Source organism: Ambystoma mexicanum, chromosome 1p, assembly GCF_040938575.1.
Source record: "Ambystoma mexicanum isolate Mex_15411 chromosome 1p, UKY_AmexF1_1, whole genome shotgun sequence".
Lineage (NCBI taxonomy): Eukaryota > Metazoa > Chordata > Amphibia > Caudata > Ambystomatidae > Ambystoma > Ambystoma mexicanum.
In genome coordinates, this window is record NC_090921.1 from 1,050,886,763 (window position 1) to 1,050,904,740 (window position 17,978).

Consider the following 17,978-nt stretch of genomic DNA (forward strand, 5'->3'; position numbering starts at 1 on the left):
AAACATTTAGGTTTTATTCTTATGTTGCAAGCACAGTCTGGCTGGGTATAACATTGCGTATGGTATTTTTCTTTACTCCCAAGAATGTTTGACATTCTTGTTGCATTGCTATGGTGTAATCTGGGACCATGCAGGGTATATTAGACCTGAGTTTCAGTTCCGGTTTGTCTCTAGCCACCCGTAACACCAGGTCTCTGTCCCTGTAGTTCATGAGTTTGGCTATTATCAGCCTTGGGTAGGTGCCTAGTTTAGGGCATAGAGCAAGAGACCTGTGCGCTTGTTCCACCACAACCATTGCCGACCATCCTGGGTCTCCCAGTAGATCCCTGAGTAGTTCTCCGACAGCCAGCTCCATCGGGCCTTTGAGCGCATCCTTGGGAACTCCTACTATACGTATGTTGTTATGGCGTGACCTCGCTTCTAGGTCCTCGCATTTCAGTCTGACTATGCCCAGGTCTTTAGCCATATTGATGACAGTATTCTGCAGTTCTTCAAGGGTGTCTTCAGTCTTGCTGATCCTTGTCTCTGCCTCAGTAATGCGGCCTGTTGCCTTCTCCAGTTGGTTCCGGATCAATGTCATGTTTATGCCGTCAAGCTTGTCATTAAGTGCAGCAAAATCTTGTTGCATGGAGTTGAAGACTTCCTGCAGATCCATGGGTGGCTGCACTGCTGGGGACGGGGACGAGGCCATATGGTCTCCGGATTTGCTGTTCATCTCTCTCTCCTTGCTTGTTGGTTTCGTGAACCTTTCTATTGTTGCACTTTTCTTGGCAGAAGCTCTTTTGGGCATTGTAATGCGTTCAGTAGTCTTGCCTCCCACTTAGGCGTCGCGAAGATATGACGCGAATCGCAGATCGACTGGAGGATTCCTGTAGGTGTGTTCTCTGAGTAGGAACAATGTTTGAGAGTCTTTGCACACAAGGTTATGTTGGGCAGTGGCTTTTATTGGATTTTGGTACTTCCAATGTTGGGGCTCCCGATGTATGCCTCATTAGTCATCAGGCTGATCATTCCACTGTGATGTTGAATGCACTCGTGCTTGTGTCAGGGGGCCAGGCTACTTCCCGTGGTTGTTGGAGGTTTGCAAGACTAGTATCATTTGGCACCTCTGGGTCTCCGTCGAGCAGCCACAGTGCAGTGTACAACGTGTGAGCTTGTGACAGCGTCAACACATGGGTTGCGTGTGTCTTGCGGGGAGTGCACTTGTGTGTTACAGTTGCTGGGTGTATTGCTTGAACCACACAGTTTATGGCAGTTTAGTAGAGCTCTCAGTGGTCACCAGTACTCCTCTCAGTGTGTGAATCTCCATATGAATACTAGTTTGCACCGTGGAAGTTAGTGTGGTGGCTGCTAGCACTTTTTTCTGCCTGCACCACATCCCACATAAAAAAACTTTGCATGCTGTGTCTGCAGTCCTTACTGTCACAAATGCCCCGGTTTGTGCCAAATAGGGATGCTATGAGCTCCTATTAAATGAGTTGACAGGTGTTGGAGCTCCCGATTCATTGAGAGGCACGCTGCTAGAGCGAGTATTTGTCTGTGCCTGTCCCGGACGTGGGATCCACTGGGCCTAGGGCAGGCCCACAATACCAAGTGCTTTCGTCCCTCTACATCAGCCCTTCATCCTGCGGTTTGGTTCCAGATGCCGTGCACTCCCAATTGTGCCCCTTGGGTGATACGCAGGGAGGTGAGGTTGATTTGGTTGCTTTATTGCACGTGGGCCACGTGTTAATAAGGCCTGGTGACTATGTGCGGTTCTTGTTGCCTTATGCAGTGCTAGCAGAGTCAACCAACAGGCTCGTACTCCGTGGGGCCTTCTATGACACCCGCAGTATCTAGGGCCTCCCCGCTATATGTGGCCACCCGTCATGTAGGCCTCACCGCTTTGAGGAGCCCACAGTGAGCGATCACCTGGGTGACACACGGTCCACCGTCTGGGTTCTCTTCTTTGCCTGGTGCTCCGCAGGCCAGGCATTCTTCCGCAAGTTTCTCTCTGTGTTGAGGCCGCGGACGGCAGTGAAGGGTCTGACTCGGCTGTATCGCATCCATGGACTCAGCTAGCTGGGTTGGTGGCTGAAGCACTATCTGTAGTACGTGCTGCGGTGGGGAGATTCTCTCTGTGCCCTCTTGCTCACCGGATCCCGGCAGTGTCCCAGGGCAGCTTGTGGGCAGGGGGGACCTATGCCTTCCGTAGCTTGGTGATCTGTCACCAGGGTCTGGGTGTTTCCGATCGGCTGTGGGCTCTCTGTGGTGTTCGCTGGGTCTATGTCGGCGCACCAGGAGTTCTCTCGTTGCTCACACTGGCATTCTCAGGGCGTGCCCATTGGCCGCGTATTCCTTACAAGGAGGCCGCACAGGGCCAGGTAGTAAATTGGCTGTAACTTCGGACCCTCTTCTTTGTTTTTTACGATACTTCGTACACGTACGGTCAGGACACTCCTACATCATTTTGTGGAATTTTGCCAAAAACCAGACTGTTTTTAGCAAGTTATGCACCTCGGTCCCCGGCTCGCCCACAGATCTCATGCCCAGTGCTGCATCCAGCTAGCAGCGCAACAGCGCCCCCCCGGAAGTGTTTTTATAATGCCGAAATACCATTGGAAAATGCTCTGTGTATCAGGCCCTTAGTGTTCCAACACAGTTTTAGATATTAGTTCCAACTTTAAATAATACCTAGCATATTTCCCTGCCAGGTTCCTTTCTACTTCAGTGTGTCTTTACTCTCTGTCTTGGGTCTTACCTGGTGTACTCCTTTGCCAGGACTTCTTTGGATGGCTTGTTTTCTACAATTTGCAAACATGAGCTTTGGCCCTGTATATTCTCCTGCCAGGGCTTTCAACATGATTCACTTTATGCACACTTGCAGTCTTGTGCTTGCCTGGTATACTCTCCTGCCAGGGCTTTTAACATGTTGCACTGTACACACACTTGCAGACTTATGCTTACCAGGTTAACTATCCTGCCAGGGCCCTTAATGTGTTTCACTTTAGACACACTTGCAGACTTGGGCATTTGCAAAAGTCCACAAGGTGAGGGTTTTTCTTTCTCTCCCCTTAAACTCTCTCTAGCGTTGCTCCCCTTTGTCACAGGTCCCAGACTTGTAACTATTACAGCTTTGCAAAGTTCATGAGGTGAGGGGTTGTCTTCCGACACTTTGATCTCTCTCAGGCCTTGCTTTCCAAAAAAGTGATTGTCTTTCATTCATTTCTCAATTATAAAGCATTCTTTGGTGTTGTTGCCGAAGCGCCCCAGTGTCCCCCTCTTTCTCTATAGGACTAATTTGCTTTCTGAAGCACTCTTTAGGTCCCTTGTAGTAAACCTGGGCCAGTGTCTCAGGGCTCTGCCTCCAGTTTGCGGGTCCACCGTCGTCTCTCAGCGGCCTCCAAATCCATTGCGGCTCCCGCCTGATGTTAGAGCCTCTCTCCATGTTCCTAGGGCTGAGGCGCTGTTCTCCGGTTCCCACGACTGCCGACCAGACTTGCCTTCTGTCTCTGATGGTTATTGCATCCTTCCTCCTTCGGCACGGACTTCTCCACAGCGGCTCATAGGTACCTCACTCATCCTCAAATGAACACGGGTTGCCCAAGTAGCCTCTCTCCTGCTCATTCATGTTCCGCCTTTTAAATTTCCCAGCAACTGTCAAGCGCTTGTAACTACTGGAGCACTGTCATGATGCCTACCCCCGGGCATCCAAATCGAGTCCATCAGTCCGGGAGCAGGCATCCAGATACTCATTAAAACCCCAACAGCCCCGGTTGGGGGCTGTTTGGATTCAGTCCTTGCGCCTTAGGCGCCAGGCTCATAGACATTACTTACCTTATGCAGACCATGCTGCAAATGAGTCCAAGCCAAAGTGAGGCCTGGATGGGACTTTTTTATTACAGGGACTATTTTTTACTCGGGTGTGGTTCTGGGGAACTTCTTACTTGGGACTACTTTGCAGGCTATTTAAACCACGCCCGAACAGCAGCTCATGCTTCGTGTTATTCTGCATCCAGCAGCGTAACGCTCACCGTGTCTGCAAGTCAGCATCCAGTCTTCTGCCACGACCGCCTCGAATCCGGAGCTCCTAGACAAAAGGAAAAGAAGTTAGATCACGGACATTATTTGATTCCTTACCCGATTCCGGATCCAGCACATCTCCGAGCCTGGAAAGGACATTATTTCAGCACGCGTCGCTTCGCCAGCAGCAGCGCTGCGTTATACTCACCAGTCCACCGCATCTTTCAACTCGGCGCTGCCTCCATCATTTGCCTCGTCGAAACCCAGCACCTGGGGGGAAAACAAAAGGAATAACAAGGTGAGCCGAGAAAACCGACAAAGACAATCTCTTTGCCACCATAGGCTTACCTGCTTTACCACCGGAGGTATTATCCTTTAATTTGCTGCATCTTTCTATGCCGCACCTATAAAGGGAGAGAAAACAGCAAGTTAAACGCATGCAACTTTTACCGGACAGTGTTTGGTAATACAGACTCTTACCTGAACGCCATCAGCTGCTTCCAGGCAATATTCTTTTGGACCCAGCTGCAACCTAACGAGGGAATGGAACAAGAGTGAACATCGGACATATTGAACTCTTTGAACTTTATAGACACTGGAGTCAATATTCCTCCGGAACTCCTCCAGTACCTTCAAACCAGTGAAGTAACTGGTATCTACGCGCCCCTGCATGCCATGCAGGATGGAGAGCTCATCATTTAAAAACATAAAGTGAGGTTACCAAGAGGGGAAAGCGGAGGTGATTAGTGGGGAGAACGAGAACAGTTGGGGAGGGGCCATCACTAAAGTCCACGGGTGGCTAAATCCCTTTCTCCACTTGCAGAAGAATACTTCTACGAGTCCAGCAGACAAGATTAGGCGGGCCAGTCCAGACTGTCATCTCTTCACTACGCATCACATTAGTGGAGACCGCAGCTGTCCGGGTCCGATCGACGCCCCTGTGGGAACCAGGTGAGCGTAACAAGCACATTCTGCAGTTCTTGGCATTGTGGATCTGAATTTCTCCCTTCAGCCTCTCGTCTCAGTATTTTTATATATATGGAAATGTTGGACTTTCCTACGTTTTCTTCCTACGTCATACTGGAAGAGGTCATTAGCAGGTTTTGTGGATAATGGAAGGGAACTTTTACAATAAGCCATAAAAGCTTCGGATTCAGAGGGAACATCCCTAAAAGGGAAAGGGGGGTACATTCCTTCAAATGATCATGCCATGTTCTCCCCATGGAGGTCACCTCCTCCCATGTGATCCTCCCTCAGATAGCCGCCCTCAGGGTCAGGATCAGGTAGCAGCTGCTGTCCGGTTGCCACATAGGGAGAGGCTGCCAAAGGAAATGATGCGATAACACCATCAGATTCATCACAACACTAAGGACAATAAATAAGGCTTGCATGTGAGAAACAGAGTGGAAAAAGACAGAGTCAGAGAGAGAGGGAAGTAGACAGAGAGAGAGAGTGAGCGAGAGAGAGAGAGAAAGAGAGCAATGGAGGCAGAGAGAGAGGAAGAGGGAGAGAGAGAGAGAAAGAGCAAGACAGATATCAGCAAGCCGCGAGTCAGTCCTCATTCTGGTGGGACTGAAACCCTCACCAAAGAAGATAAATAAGATTTATTAATGTGATGTGAGCCAGGAAAGCTCTGGGCCAGGAGGTTTGTGAAGAAACTGAACCAAGTGGGCACATTGAAAACCTTAACCCAGAGGACTCTCTACAAACAGGAGCCAGGAAGGCGCCTGTGGCAGGTTCTTGGATCACTTGCTTCTCTGGTGGCTCTGGTATGACCCACACCAGCAGCAGGCATTGAACCTGACAAATTGCTCTTGGTTGGGGATGAGGTGCAACTAATGAGTGCCGTCCGAAAATATACCTGGGGCCGACAGGGATGAAATCGACCGTCATCTAGAAGCAAAGCAGCCAGAGCCCAAGTGGGCCACCTTTATACAACCTCTAGGGGAGGGTTTCAGATTCTGGGATCCTAAAATAACTGAATGACTTTGTGCAATTTCTTCAGGACAATTTCACCCGGACCATAAACCCATATAAACTAGGGCACTTCCTACTGTAAATTAGAATTTGTTTCTTCAAAGCTTCCCGGCACCTATTCAGTTATCCTTAAACCCACATGATTATAGTGTCCTTGTTTTGGTTTCATCCTCATACAAGCCCCTCTTGTTTGAACTGAATGTTCACAGCTGGTTTGGGTGTCTAGTCATGTGTTGGTCCTACAGGCAGTGGCAACCCTTAATTTGCTTGATTTTAGATGCCAATCATTTTAGAACCAATGCAAATATGAATGCTAATATGTAGATTCCTTGCTGTATACTTCAACAAAGTGTTAATGGTTAGGCTGTGGTTTGATTCTCATCGACACCTGCCAAAATCAGATGTTTAGAGATAAAACTATTTTGGAATACAGTTTTTGGAGGACAAAGATAAAATTCTGCTTTTAGCATAAATAGAAAAATCACTTATCTTTGAGAATGGTTCTCAATAAAGGCATCCAATGTCTGGGAAATCACTGCTTACAATATGAGATGACTACCAAATCAACTCTACTTTGCAAAACATATATCAGTTTAAAGATTGGACTTTTCTTTTACTCATGTTACTAACATGTTTTCAATGTGACCAATACAAATACATGTGAAACTAGTGTAAGAATGGTGTGCAGTTCCATAAAAATAAAGAGTTTTCTCACCCATCAGTCCTGCTTTTTTGACTCCCCACAGAGCTGCTCCAGTTGCAAATGAATTCCACAGGGTGCCAATGACAGCATATGTAAGGATGGCACCAATATTATCAAAGAAGAGCCTGCTTGGCATGAAATATCCAGAGTCCAACACAATCGGAGGAAGTAAAAAGAGAAAAAACATGTTGGGTTCTAGTTGAAATTCGGCTTTCTTGGCAACCGCAAGAACTATGCCTCCAAGGGCTAAGCCTAGAATGATGAGAAGACAGCTTTCTGGCACAACTGAAGTCACCTTTCTGGACAGATGGAATACTGCAATGCAAAGAGAAACAGTTGACAAAAATTAAACATTGCTTCAACTCCATTCAAATTTAGGGTGTGAGATACAATAGGTATATATAGTTAAATAATACACCCTTTCTTCCCAAACTGAACCATCAGCCAAAAATGGATGAAAACCAGGGTATAAATTGCATTGATTATCTCAAGCAACAGCAATTTAAGAAAATATAAGATTATGTTGAAAGAATTAGATTTGCATTACTTGTGTATACATTATTTATCCCATCACATTTGGGACCCAGAACACTATTTTGATTACTGCAAATATGAGTTTCATAATTCAAACACAAAATGGTCATGAGCATCCACAAACACGTAAAAAACAAGTTTGCTACACAAAAGCCATAACGGTTGTACTGTATTGTACTTGTCATTTATATAGTGTCTTCTACCATTATTATAGTCCCAATGCGCTAGTAGTGGGAATGCGCTTGGTGGCCCGAAATCCAGCGTTTTGGAGGTAATGGAGTAAGATTAGGATGCGTATCTGCATTTGGCCAAATAAGGCTTAACAGGACTGGCCAGGCTCCGGTAGACCAATCCATGTGATCAGGCATGTGGATGGGTGCTGAGGAGTCAGGAGATGGCGCGAGTGCTAGAGACTTGCTATATGTTCAGCATGCCCAAATTTGTCATTGGTCTTCTCTGCATTCTGGTGGCATAGGTGTTGAGTCAGAAAATTATGTGAACAGCAAGACCACATTTTGCCATAGCCCTTACTGTATTCTGATGTGCGCCTGTAGCCATGCCTGCGGTCAGTGTCCTCTGGAGTGGTTCATTATAAGTACCTACCAGAATTTGGTGGTGATTTGTTGCTTGTGCGCCCACGGAGTTAATTGGTTTCTTTTGTCGATTCTTGCGGCTACGATAAAACGGTTATTGAAAGCGTGGCGTCTACCAGATATTGTGCGCTTACTGAACCTTTTCAATTGTTACCTTTAACCTATAGTCTTTGTAAATGCTTATTGTTTGCCTACAGATAGCTTCCTGTCAGTGTTTTTTTCCAGACTAAAAGCAAGCTTTCAAATACTGCTGCAACCTAATAACTTCAATATATCTGATTTAATCTCCGACTGTGCCTACCACTGCTAAACTGCATTTCATATATGAAATGTAAATAAATGCATCTCTTCTCTGCCACCTCCTTATTTTGAACTGTTAAAAAGTCAAAATGTGCACACTCTAAGCCGAGAATCTGTCAACAACAGATCTAGTTTCCCTCACCTAAAGTGTCCAAAACCTATTTTTTGGGCTGACGGATATTTTGAGCACCTTAACTGAACAGAGAATTTAGAATTTCCCAAATACAATGAAAATAAGTAGTCTAACCCTGGCTTGTGGTATAAATGATTGAGCAGAATAATATATGGAATCACATCACACTGAATCACTTTTAGGTGGTCAAGATTAAATGACCCAGTTTTTAGGCTTTGGCACCCAGGTTCGGAAGTGACCCATATTGAAGCCAAACCCTAATGCTATTATCAAGAAGGGGGTGGTAGGTGTATGGCGTTCTCAGGTGGAATGATTGCGAGGGCTTTTGGCAGCTCATCACAATCAGGCCATGCAGGTACTGGTGGCCCAGGTCACAACAAGACATGCCTTGGTTTGCTCATAATGTATTCAGCTCATAATGCCATTCAGATATTGCAAGTAGGAGGTGTGAAGACAGCTCTGTAGTTGGAATTCAACATATCTCAAAACTCTCATTACCTTCATTTGCAACTTGCTAATGTTACTAGTTAAGCTTGCTCGATGAATAAATAATCCTTTTTAATGTATTGCCCTGTCTAATGGTGATGTAATCCCATCTCATCTTTCAATGGAATCTGAATTGTAAATGGTATCCCACTCATACACATAGCCTCAGCTAGCCACTAAGCACCAGTCTGGCAGTGGCATTAGGAGCTGAAGCAGGTGACAGTAGTATGCCCAGGAACACACTGCTACTGCTACTTGCTCCCAATGCACTTATTCCACTCACCTACTTTCTGCCTCACAGGAGATTTCTTTTTTAAAATGTAATTTTATTATGTTTTCAACACAACATGTGTGACATCATACAGGTGTCATTGAACCAATAGCAGTCAAACAAAGACCAGAAAGACAGTATACTCTTCTTCTCCTGAACCTTAGAACCATGTCTCATAACACATTTCTCCCAAGTCCTCCTTTAACCCCCCCCCCCCCACTCCCCGGAAACAGTGTTCAGTTCAGAAAGAGTCCCACTTTTGTTCCTTATTTACGAAGTATCAAATATTTTCAGATTTGTGTTCTGTGTTTTACTATAGGTTAACGAATGGTAAGCAGTGAAGTTCAAGGGTGCTCTCTGTTAGGGAGAATTCTCTGTTTAGGCTGAATTTCCTAACCTAGTGAGTCCCCCAGCAGCTTTGCTGGATTTCTGGAGTTAGTTTTTTTCATCCTGCCAAGAGTGAGACTCTTTTCCTCCCACTCTTGGACATGAATGTGGTTGATTTCTTTGAATGTAAATGTGTTCTATGGGCTAGGGGGCCTTTTACTCCATAGGGCCTTATGTGTTTTGCTATGTGTGTTACACCACACAACTTCCGTGCCGTAACACTGGGGTGTCCTAGAGGATCCCCACCATAGATTCCATACCCTGGGACTGACTACTGTCTCCCAGGGCATGTAAAGTCACCATTGGCTTTACTAGACCTAAATTTACTAACAGAACAAGTACAAACCATCCTATTGTGGACGTACTGGTAGGGGTAATTCGATTACCCCTGGGTCTGTTGTTCGAGGGGGCACTATCCCGTCCCCCTCGTCGAGTTTTGGGTGGTGGCAGGGGATACTACTTTTTATATTCGACCGCGGATATATTCCTATGGGATTCTTCCCATTGTTGGAGGCTAATACTTTTTCACATTAGTCTCTAACATACCGCCGGTTTATTTATCTTAAATAAATCCACCGATTTTCTGCCAGAACTCGGTTTTTAAAATGGCGTATGTGTTCGCCTCTGTAACTCCGAAACCAAAGGTTGAGCCCTTGTTCCACTTTTGGCGGGCTTCTGCACAGAAGCCCTCCATAGTGGTGCCATTCTGTCTGGGTACCACAGGGGGTGTAGGAGGGGGTTAAGGCACCCTGGACTGAGTTGCCTTGCCAACTCAAGTCGCACTCTTGTGTGATTGGCCCGAGTGGGGTGCCGCCCCGCTCACCACTTAGCATGTTTGATTGACAGCTCGGCTGAATGAATGGGGGTTTTCTTCATAAAAGCAGGGCTTTTGGGACTGGAACTTCAGAAGTCGCCACAGGACCTAAGAATCCGACGAGGGTAAAGCTGAGCCGACCTGCAACGACGACACCTCCGGTGGAGCCCTGCTGAACCGACTCACCACTTCCCAACGACAGAGGAGATCTCCCTGCTGGAGAGTCTTCTTCCCCTGAGTGGTGGGAACAACCAGTCCCGTGCTTTTTCTTCGCTTCCAGGACGTCCAGTGGTCGAATTGCCCGTGCTGAGCACCCCGGCAACCGGATAGCCACTGACCACTGTACCGCGACCAAAAGGTGGTGCCTTGTGACGGAGCACTCCGCGGCTGGTCTCTTCCCTGGTGGTGCAACGATCTTCAACCTTCCTCGATGACGAGATCATCTCATCTTCTGGCAAAGCCCTGACTTGCATCCACCACCAGGAACAACTGCCCTCGCCGGAGCTTTCTCTTCACTCACAAGGCACTGTGACCGCCTGGCTTCCCTTGAAACGGTTACCGTGAGGTGTCTTAAATCCTTACCTTTCCATTGGGTCGCCTCCAGACCTTCTTAAATGTTTGTTCTAAACTGGTCCAACCTTTCTGAGACATTTTGCTACAAAGACTTGAAGTGCATTTCCACTGTGATACATTTGGGACATACAGCCTTGCCTCTCTCCGAGTGGGCCTGGTCTCTGAACTTTATGATTTACAGTAGACCCTGCCTTGCTCGCCTTGCATTTGTTTCGTAAAAGTGTTGGTACTGAGTTGGTTTCATACCCTGCCTTTTTCTCTCCCTTTCTAACGAATACTAGAGTGTCATCTAGGTTAAAGCATTCACCTCTGTCTGCAAATAAGTGGTGCCGTTGAACTTAGACTTGTCAAAATATTGTTATGGGATTGATATATACTTATAGTAACTGTGATTGAAGTTGTTTGCCATATTAGTGCCAGTGTGTTTTCCATAGATGTGTTTTTAAATAAATAATTATATATATTTACACCCTAGCTCTGATCAGTGTCTGCTTGTTCTACTGTGTAAATTGCCCTATCTTGTATACTCCAAATACGGCCTAACTTTTCTTGAGGGAAGTCTGACTGCTCAGCCACAGCTACCAAGTGAATCTGTGTGGTACAGACTGCTACCAAGTGGGTTTACTGCCAAACACCTGTAGTCTTAAATCTTTTGCAGTGGTCCCAGAGGGAACTGCACAGGTTTCTGCCTAACACTGGTGTACAGTTTAGAGTGCTTTTCAACACTTAAGGATAACTAACCACAAAGCGTAGCACTAAAAAGCAACTTTCAAAAAACATGTCTACTATGGAAGTTTACAGTCAGGAGATCTTGTCAGGAAAAAATACTGAGAGTTTGAGAGCTCTCTGTAGACAAGAGAATCTTTATGTAAAAGGCAAGAAAGTAGAACTGATAGCGAGATTGCTGGAAAACCAAAGTCTGGGTACTGGTTCAGAGGAACCAACTTCTCCAGCAAATGTAGATGACAGTAATGGTGTTGATCTAAATCAAAGTTCTGATGATAGTGATGAAGAGGCTGAAGAGGAAGATGAGGCTAATGAAACTGTCTCCCCTGCTCCTCTGTCTGCCTTACCAGCTGTACCTACTGGGCCTATAACAGGTCCCACACTAAGTCCTCAAGTCCTTGAACTAGAAAAAATGAAAATAGACTTGGAATTCAGAAGGATTACTGCTCAAACTGAACAGAAACACCAAGAAATGCAACACATTCTTAGGCTCAGAGAAATGGAGCTCAAGCATGAGTTAGAAATGAAAAAGTTGTCTGTCGAAATTGCTTCTGTCTCTGGCTCCTCTAGAAGTTCCAGTCCCAAAAGATCCCGGATGCCTAAAGAATTAATTGGTATGTATGAACCAAAGCTGGATGTGTTGGATTGGCTGAGTTTGTTTGAGTACAATCATGGGCTCCAGAACATCACAGGTAATGAGCTACTTACCTGGTTGTTCTCTAGGCTCCCCCCTTTTGCAACTGATGTGGTAATGGAGTTGGGGGAGGACGATAGGAAAGAGTATGAAAGTGTGAAACTAGCGTTGATAGCTAGATTTGGGAAGACCCCTTCCCAGTATCTTAAGAGGTTTAGAACCCTCAAAAAGCATGATGGTACCCCTTGGGCTACCTGGGTGAGTGAAGGGTTGAAAAACTTAGAGGGATGTATTAAGGGTTACAAGGTGAACACTTATGAGGGTATGAAGAATCTTTTTATGTTGGAGTCTATTTATGATGCCTGTTCTCCTGAGCTCAGACAGCACTTGGCTGATTCGAAGGAAGTGGATTCCCGGAAGCTAGCTAAGGCTGCTGACTTGTGGGTTGCCAACAGGGCTACTCATAAGGATTCTGGGGCAACTCAGAAAAAGGATGAGGGAAAATAGCCTAAAAAGACTCAAAAGAGAATTCTAATAACTCAAATTCCAAATAGGGCCCCAAACAAAACCATAAGGGTAAGCCACAAGGAAAACCACAGCAGAATAGTGTACCTTCTGGTGCCAAACCAGAGGGAGGCCAGAACAAGCCACCATTCCAGAAAGCATTTGGTAAATGCTTTGTTTGTGGCTCTACTGACCGTGTGAAAGGAGATCCCAGATGCAAGGGTAAATCTTCAGGGGTCCAGCTTGTCTCCTTAGCCTTCGCTCCAGAGGAGGAAGTCCAAATGGCAAGTGGAAACTTTCTACTGCTGGCTGATGAACCCATTGGAGTCTCAGCCAGTGTTTCTTTAGTGTCTCTGGGTTTGTGGGAACAACAGAATTTAGATGTCTATAATTCTATCCCAGATAATACTAAAGAGTATTATAAGGACAGTGTCCAGGTGAATGGTCAGGAGACTCCTGCCATCAGGGACACTGGGGCCAGCATAACTGTGGTGGATACATCTTTTTTTCAGGCTGAGGATGTTGCTAAGGCACCCAAACGCCTCACCAAGTTAGCTGGAGGGCCTGTGCAGATGCTTCCCCAATTACCAGTTCTCATCCAGTGTAACGACATGACTGTGAAGATACCTGTCAGCATACAAAGTGAGGTACCAGGACGAGTTCTGTTGGGTAACGATTTAAAAACTCTCAGAGATGTGTCTCATACCCCCAGACCTCCTTGTAAACGGTTACAGGAGCTAACCAGACCTGCAAGGGAGAGAACCATGAGAGGTACTCCCGAGGAGATGATGAAGAAGGATATCACTCCTGCTCCACTGGTATTGTCAGCTGCTGTCTCAAAGAAATCAGAAGCAAAAGGGAAACCTAAAACTTATATACCGAAACCAGCAGCCAGCACTTCAGTGCAGCCAACAAGGACTTCCCCTCGGTTGTCCACAGTTACACCCATAACTCCCCCTCCAGCTGAGGCTGAGAGGGCGGTACAACCCTGTGTGGTAGAATTAGACTCTGAAGAAGAGCTAATGGAAGGCCAGGAACTCATTGGAGATCTGGATCTTGTTGACCATCCTGAGCTGCAGTCTTTACTGGCAGAAGGTGGACCCAACAGGGCAGACTTCAGTAAGGGACAGAGAGAATGTCCAACTCTGGAAGGTCTTCGCCACCAGGCAGAAGCTCAGGCTGAAGGGCAAGAGCCTGGGAAATACAGGTTGCACTGGGAAGATGGCCTCTTCTACAGTGACCGACCGAGTCTGAACCTGGAGACTACAAACGACTTGTAGTACCCAAAGAGAACAGACAACAGTTCTTGCAGTTAGCCCACGAGATTCCTTTGGCTGGTCACTTGAGTTTCAAGAAGACCAAGGAAAGGCTCTCTCTCTACTTTTATTGGCCAAAGATGGGGGCCGAAGTAGAAAAACACTGCAGGAGCTGCCACACCTGCCAGACCTCTGGTAAGGTTGGCTCCAAGAATGTGGCACCTTTAGTGCCTCTCCCAGTTGTGGGAGTCCCATTTGAGAGAGTAGGGATTGACATTGTTGGTCCCTTTGATCCTCCAACCTCCTCAGGCAACAGGTTTATACTTGTTGTAGTAGACCATGCTACTAGGTATCCTGAGGCAATTCCTATGAGGACTGTTACAGCTCCGGCTGTGGCTAAGGCCCTCCTTGGTATTTTTACCAGGGTCGGGTTTCCTAAGGAAGTAATCTCTGACAGGGGGTCAAACTTTATGTCCCACTACATGAAAACCATGTGGAAAACCTGTGGAGTTACTTACAAGTTCTCAACAGCTTACCACCCACAAACTAATGGGTTGGTAGAAAGGTTCAACCGAACCATGAAGAGCATGATAGGTGCTTTAGAGGACCCCCTTAAACGAAAGTGGGATCTTTTACTGCTATGCCTTCTCTTTGCTTATAGAGAAGTCCCTCAGGAGGGAGTAGGTTATTCTCCCTTTGAGCTTCTCTATGGTCATCCCGTCAGAGGTCCATTGGCCCTGATTAAGGAGGGGTTGGAGAGTGCTCCTTCCCCCAAGCCAGTCAGAGTGACTGACTACGTGATAGGTCTCTGGAGGAGAATGTCACACATGATGGCGGAAGCAAGTGATAACTTGAAAGCTGGACAAGCATTGGTCAAGCACTGGCATGATCAAAAGGATAACATGGTTGAGTTCACTCAAGACCAGCTAGTTCTCGTTATGATCCCAACAAGGCAGAGGGCCTTGCAAGACAAATGGATGGGACCCTTCAGAGTTGTGGGTAAACTTGGAGAGGTCAACTATCTGGTGGACTTGGGCAATCCCAAGGAGGCTCCGACAGTCTTCCACACCAACAGACTCAAAGCGTATGTCTCGAGACATGATGTAGGAGCGTTGCTTCTATCATCATCCGAGGAAGCAGAAGAGAGTGAAGCTCTTCCGGATCTCCTCAGAGGCTTACCTTTAGACGAAAAAATTGAAGGAGTAAATCTCTCTTCAAATCTGACACCTGAGCAACAAGAAGAGTGCAAATCTATGTTGAATCAGTTTGCCTCTCTGTTCTCACTTTCACCAGGCTTGACCCCTTGGGGCCAGCATGACATACTCACTGGTGACTGCCAGTCAAAAGCAGAGGATACAGAATGTCAGAAAGTGTAAGAACCCACATCAAAGGGGAGGTCAGCAAGATGCTTGATCTCGGGGTAATAGAGCCCTCTACTAGTCCATGGTCTAGCCCAGTTGTGTTAGTACCAAAGGCAGGATCTAAAGAACTTAGATTCTGTGTGGATTATAGAGCTCTTAATGCAGTCACCAAGACTGATGCCCACCCTTTTCCAAGAACAGATGAGTTGGTGGATAGACTTGGTTCAGCCAAATTCCTCAGCACATTTGACTTGACGTCAGGCTATTGGCAAATAGCCCTGACAGACCATGCCAAGGAGAAAACTGCATTTTCTACCCCAGCTGGCTTATACCAGTTTAAGGTAATGCCTTTTGGATTGAAAAATGCACCTGCTACATTTCAACGGATGGTAAACCAGGTTCTGAATGGGATGGAGGACTTCTGCATGGCATACTTGGATGACATAGCAGTGTTCAGCAATTCCTGGGAAGAACATGTAACCCACCTAAGAGATGTTTTGCAGGCTCTTGGACGAGCCAATCTGACCATAAAGGCGAGTAAATGCCAAATCGGACAGAGTAAGGTAGTCTATCTTGGACATGAGGTAGGAGGTGGAGAAATAAGGCCTTTGCTCAGTAAGATTGAAGCTGTGCAAAATTGGACAACACCTACTACTCAGACCCAGGTGAGAGCCTTCTTAGGTCTCACTGGGTATTACAGGAATTTCATTGAGAACTATGGGACCATAGCTTCTCCTCTGAATGTCATCTCCTCTCCAAAATTCCCTAAAAAGGTTAAATGGAACGAGGAGTGCAATCAGGCCTTTGAAAACCTGAAAAAGGCTCTTTGCCAAGCCCCAGTACTCAGAGCTCCTGATTACCACCAAACTTCCATTGTGCAGACAGATGCTTCAAAAGCAGGAATAGATGCAGTACTCAGTCAACTGGATGGGAAAGGTAGGGAGCACCCCGTTTGCTTCATCAGCCGCAAGCTGAAGGATCCTGAAACAAGGTGGGCAACAATCGAAAGAGAATGCTTTGCTATTGTGTGGGCTCTGAAGAAGTTTAGGCCATACTTGTATGGTTCTACTTTTGTTATTCAGACTGACCACCAACCCTTGAGATGGTTAATGCAAATGAAAGAGGAAAACCCAAAACTACTGAGATGGTCAATCTGCCTGCAAGGGTTTGATTTCACCATTGAGCACAGGTCATGGTGTCACCACCAAAATGCTGATGGTCTCTCTAGGATGTATATCATCGACTAGAGGTATGAGATTCATCCAGGAGTGGATTAAATCCTCCTGTCCCTTAGTCTGGGGGGGGGGGGGCGAGTGTTAGGGAGAATTCTCTGTTTAGGCTGAATTTCCTAACCTAGTGAGTCCCCCAGCAGCTTTGCTGGATTTCTGGAGTTTGTTTTTTCATCCTGCCAAGAGTGAGACTCTTTTCCTCCCACTCTTGGACATGAATGTGGTTGATTTCTTTGAATGTCAATGTGTTCTATGGGCTATGGGGTCTTTTACTCCGTAGGGCCTCATGTGTTTTGCTATGTGTGTTACACCACACCCTCCGTGCCGTAACACTGGGGTGTCCTAGAGGATCCCCACCATAGACTCCATACCCTGGGACTGACTACTGTCTCCCAGGGCATGTAAAGTCACCATTGGCTTTACTAGACCTAAATTTACTAACAGAACTAGTACAAACCATCCTATTGTGGACGTACTGGTAGGGGTAATTCGATTACCCCTGGGTCTGTTGTTCGAGGGGGCACTATCCCGTCCCCCTCGTCGAGTTTTGGCTGGTGGCAGTGGATACTACTTTTTATATTCGACCGCAGATATATTCCTATGGGATTCTTCCCATTGTTGGAGGCTAATACTTTTTCACATTAGTCTCTAACATACCGCCAGTTTATTTATCTTAAATAAATCCACCGGTTGGTATTTTCTGCCAGAACTCGGTTTTTAAAATGGCGTATGTGTTCGCCTCTGTAACTCCGAAACCAAAGGTTGAGCCCTTTGTTCCACTTTTGACGGGCTTCTGCACAGAAGCCCTCCAGAGTGGTGCCATTCTGTCTGGGTACCACAGGGGGTGTGGGAGGGGGTTAAGGCACCCTGGACTGAGTTGCCTTGCCAACTGAAGTCGCACTCTTGTGTGATTGGCCCGAGTGTTGAGCCGCCCCGCTCACCACTTAGCATGTTTGATTGACAGTTAGGCTGAATGAATGGGGGTTTTCTGCATAAAAGCAGGGCTTTTGGGACTGGAACTTCAGAAGTCGCCACAGGACCTAAGAATCCAACGAGGGTAAAGCTGAGCCGACCTGCAATGACGACACCTCCGGTGGAGCCCTGCTGAACCGACTCACCACTTCCCAACGACAGAGGAGATCTCCCCGCTGGAGAGTCTTCTTCCCCTGACTGGTGGGAACAACCAGTCCCTCACTTTTTCTTCGCTTCCAGGACGTCCAGTGGTCGAATTGCCCATGCCGAGCACCCCGGCAACCGGATAGCCACTGACCACTGTACCGCGACCAAAAGGTGGTGCCTTGTGAAGGAGCAGTCCGCGGCTGGTCTCTTCCCTGGTGGTGCAACGATCTTCAACTTTCCTCGACGACTAGATCATCTCATCTTCTGGCAAAGCCCCGACTTGCATACACCACCAGGAACAACTGCCCCCGCCGGAGCTGTCTCTTCACTCTCAAAGTACGGTGTCCGCCTGGCTTCCCTTGAAACGGTTAGCGTG

At 46.8% G+C, this 17,978-nt stretch overlaps 1 protein-coding gene across 1 annotated transcript in view; it reads right to left on the bottom strand.

Annotated features, from left to right (window-relative positions):
* Positions 1 to 17,978, bottom strand: part of SLC9A5 (solute carrier family 9 member A5) — a 1,894,848-nt gene that overhangs the window by 1,474,306 nt on the left and 402,564 nt on the right. Inside the window, exon 2 of the mRNA XM_069604452.1 lies at positions 6,695 to 6,997. Coding sequence (XP_069460553.1) covers positions 6,695 to 6,997 — 303 coding nt within the window. The remainder of the gene's footprint in view (positions 1 to 6,694; positions 6,998 to 17,978) is intronic.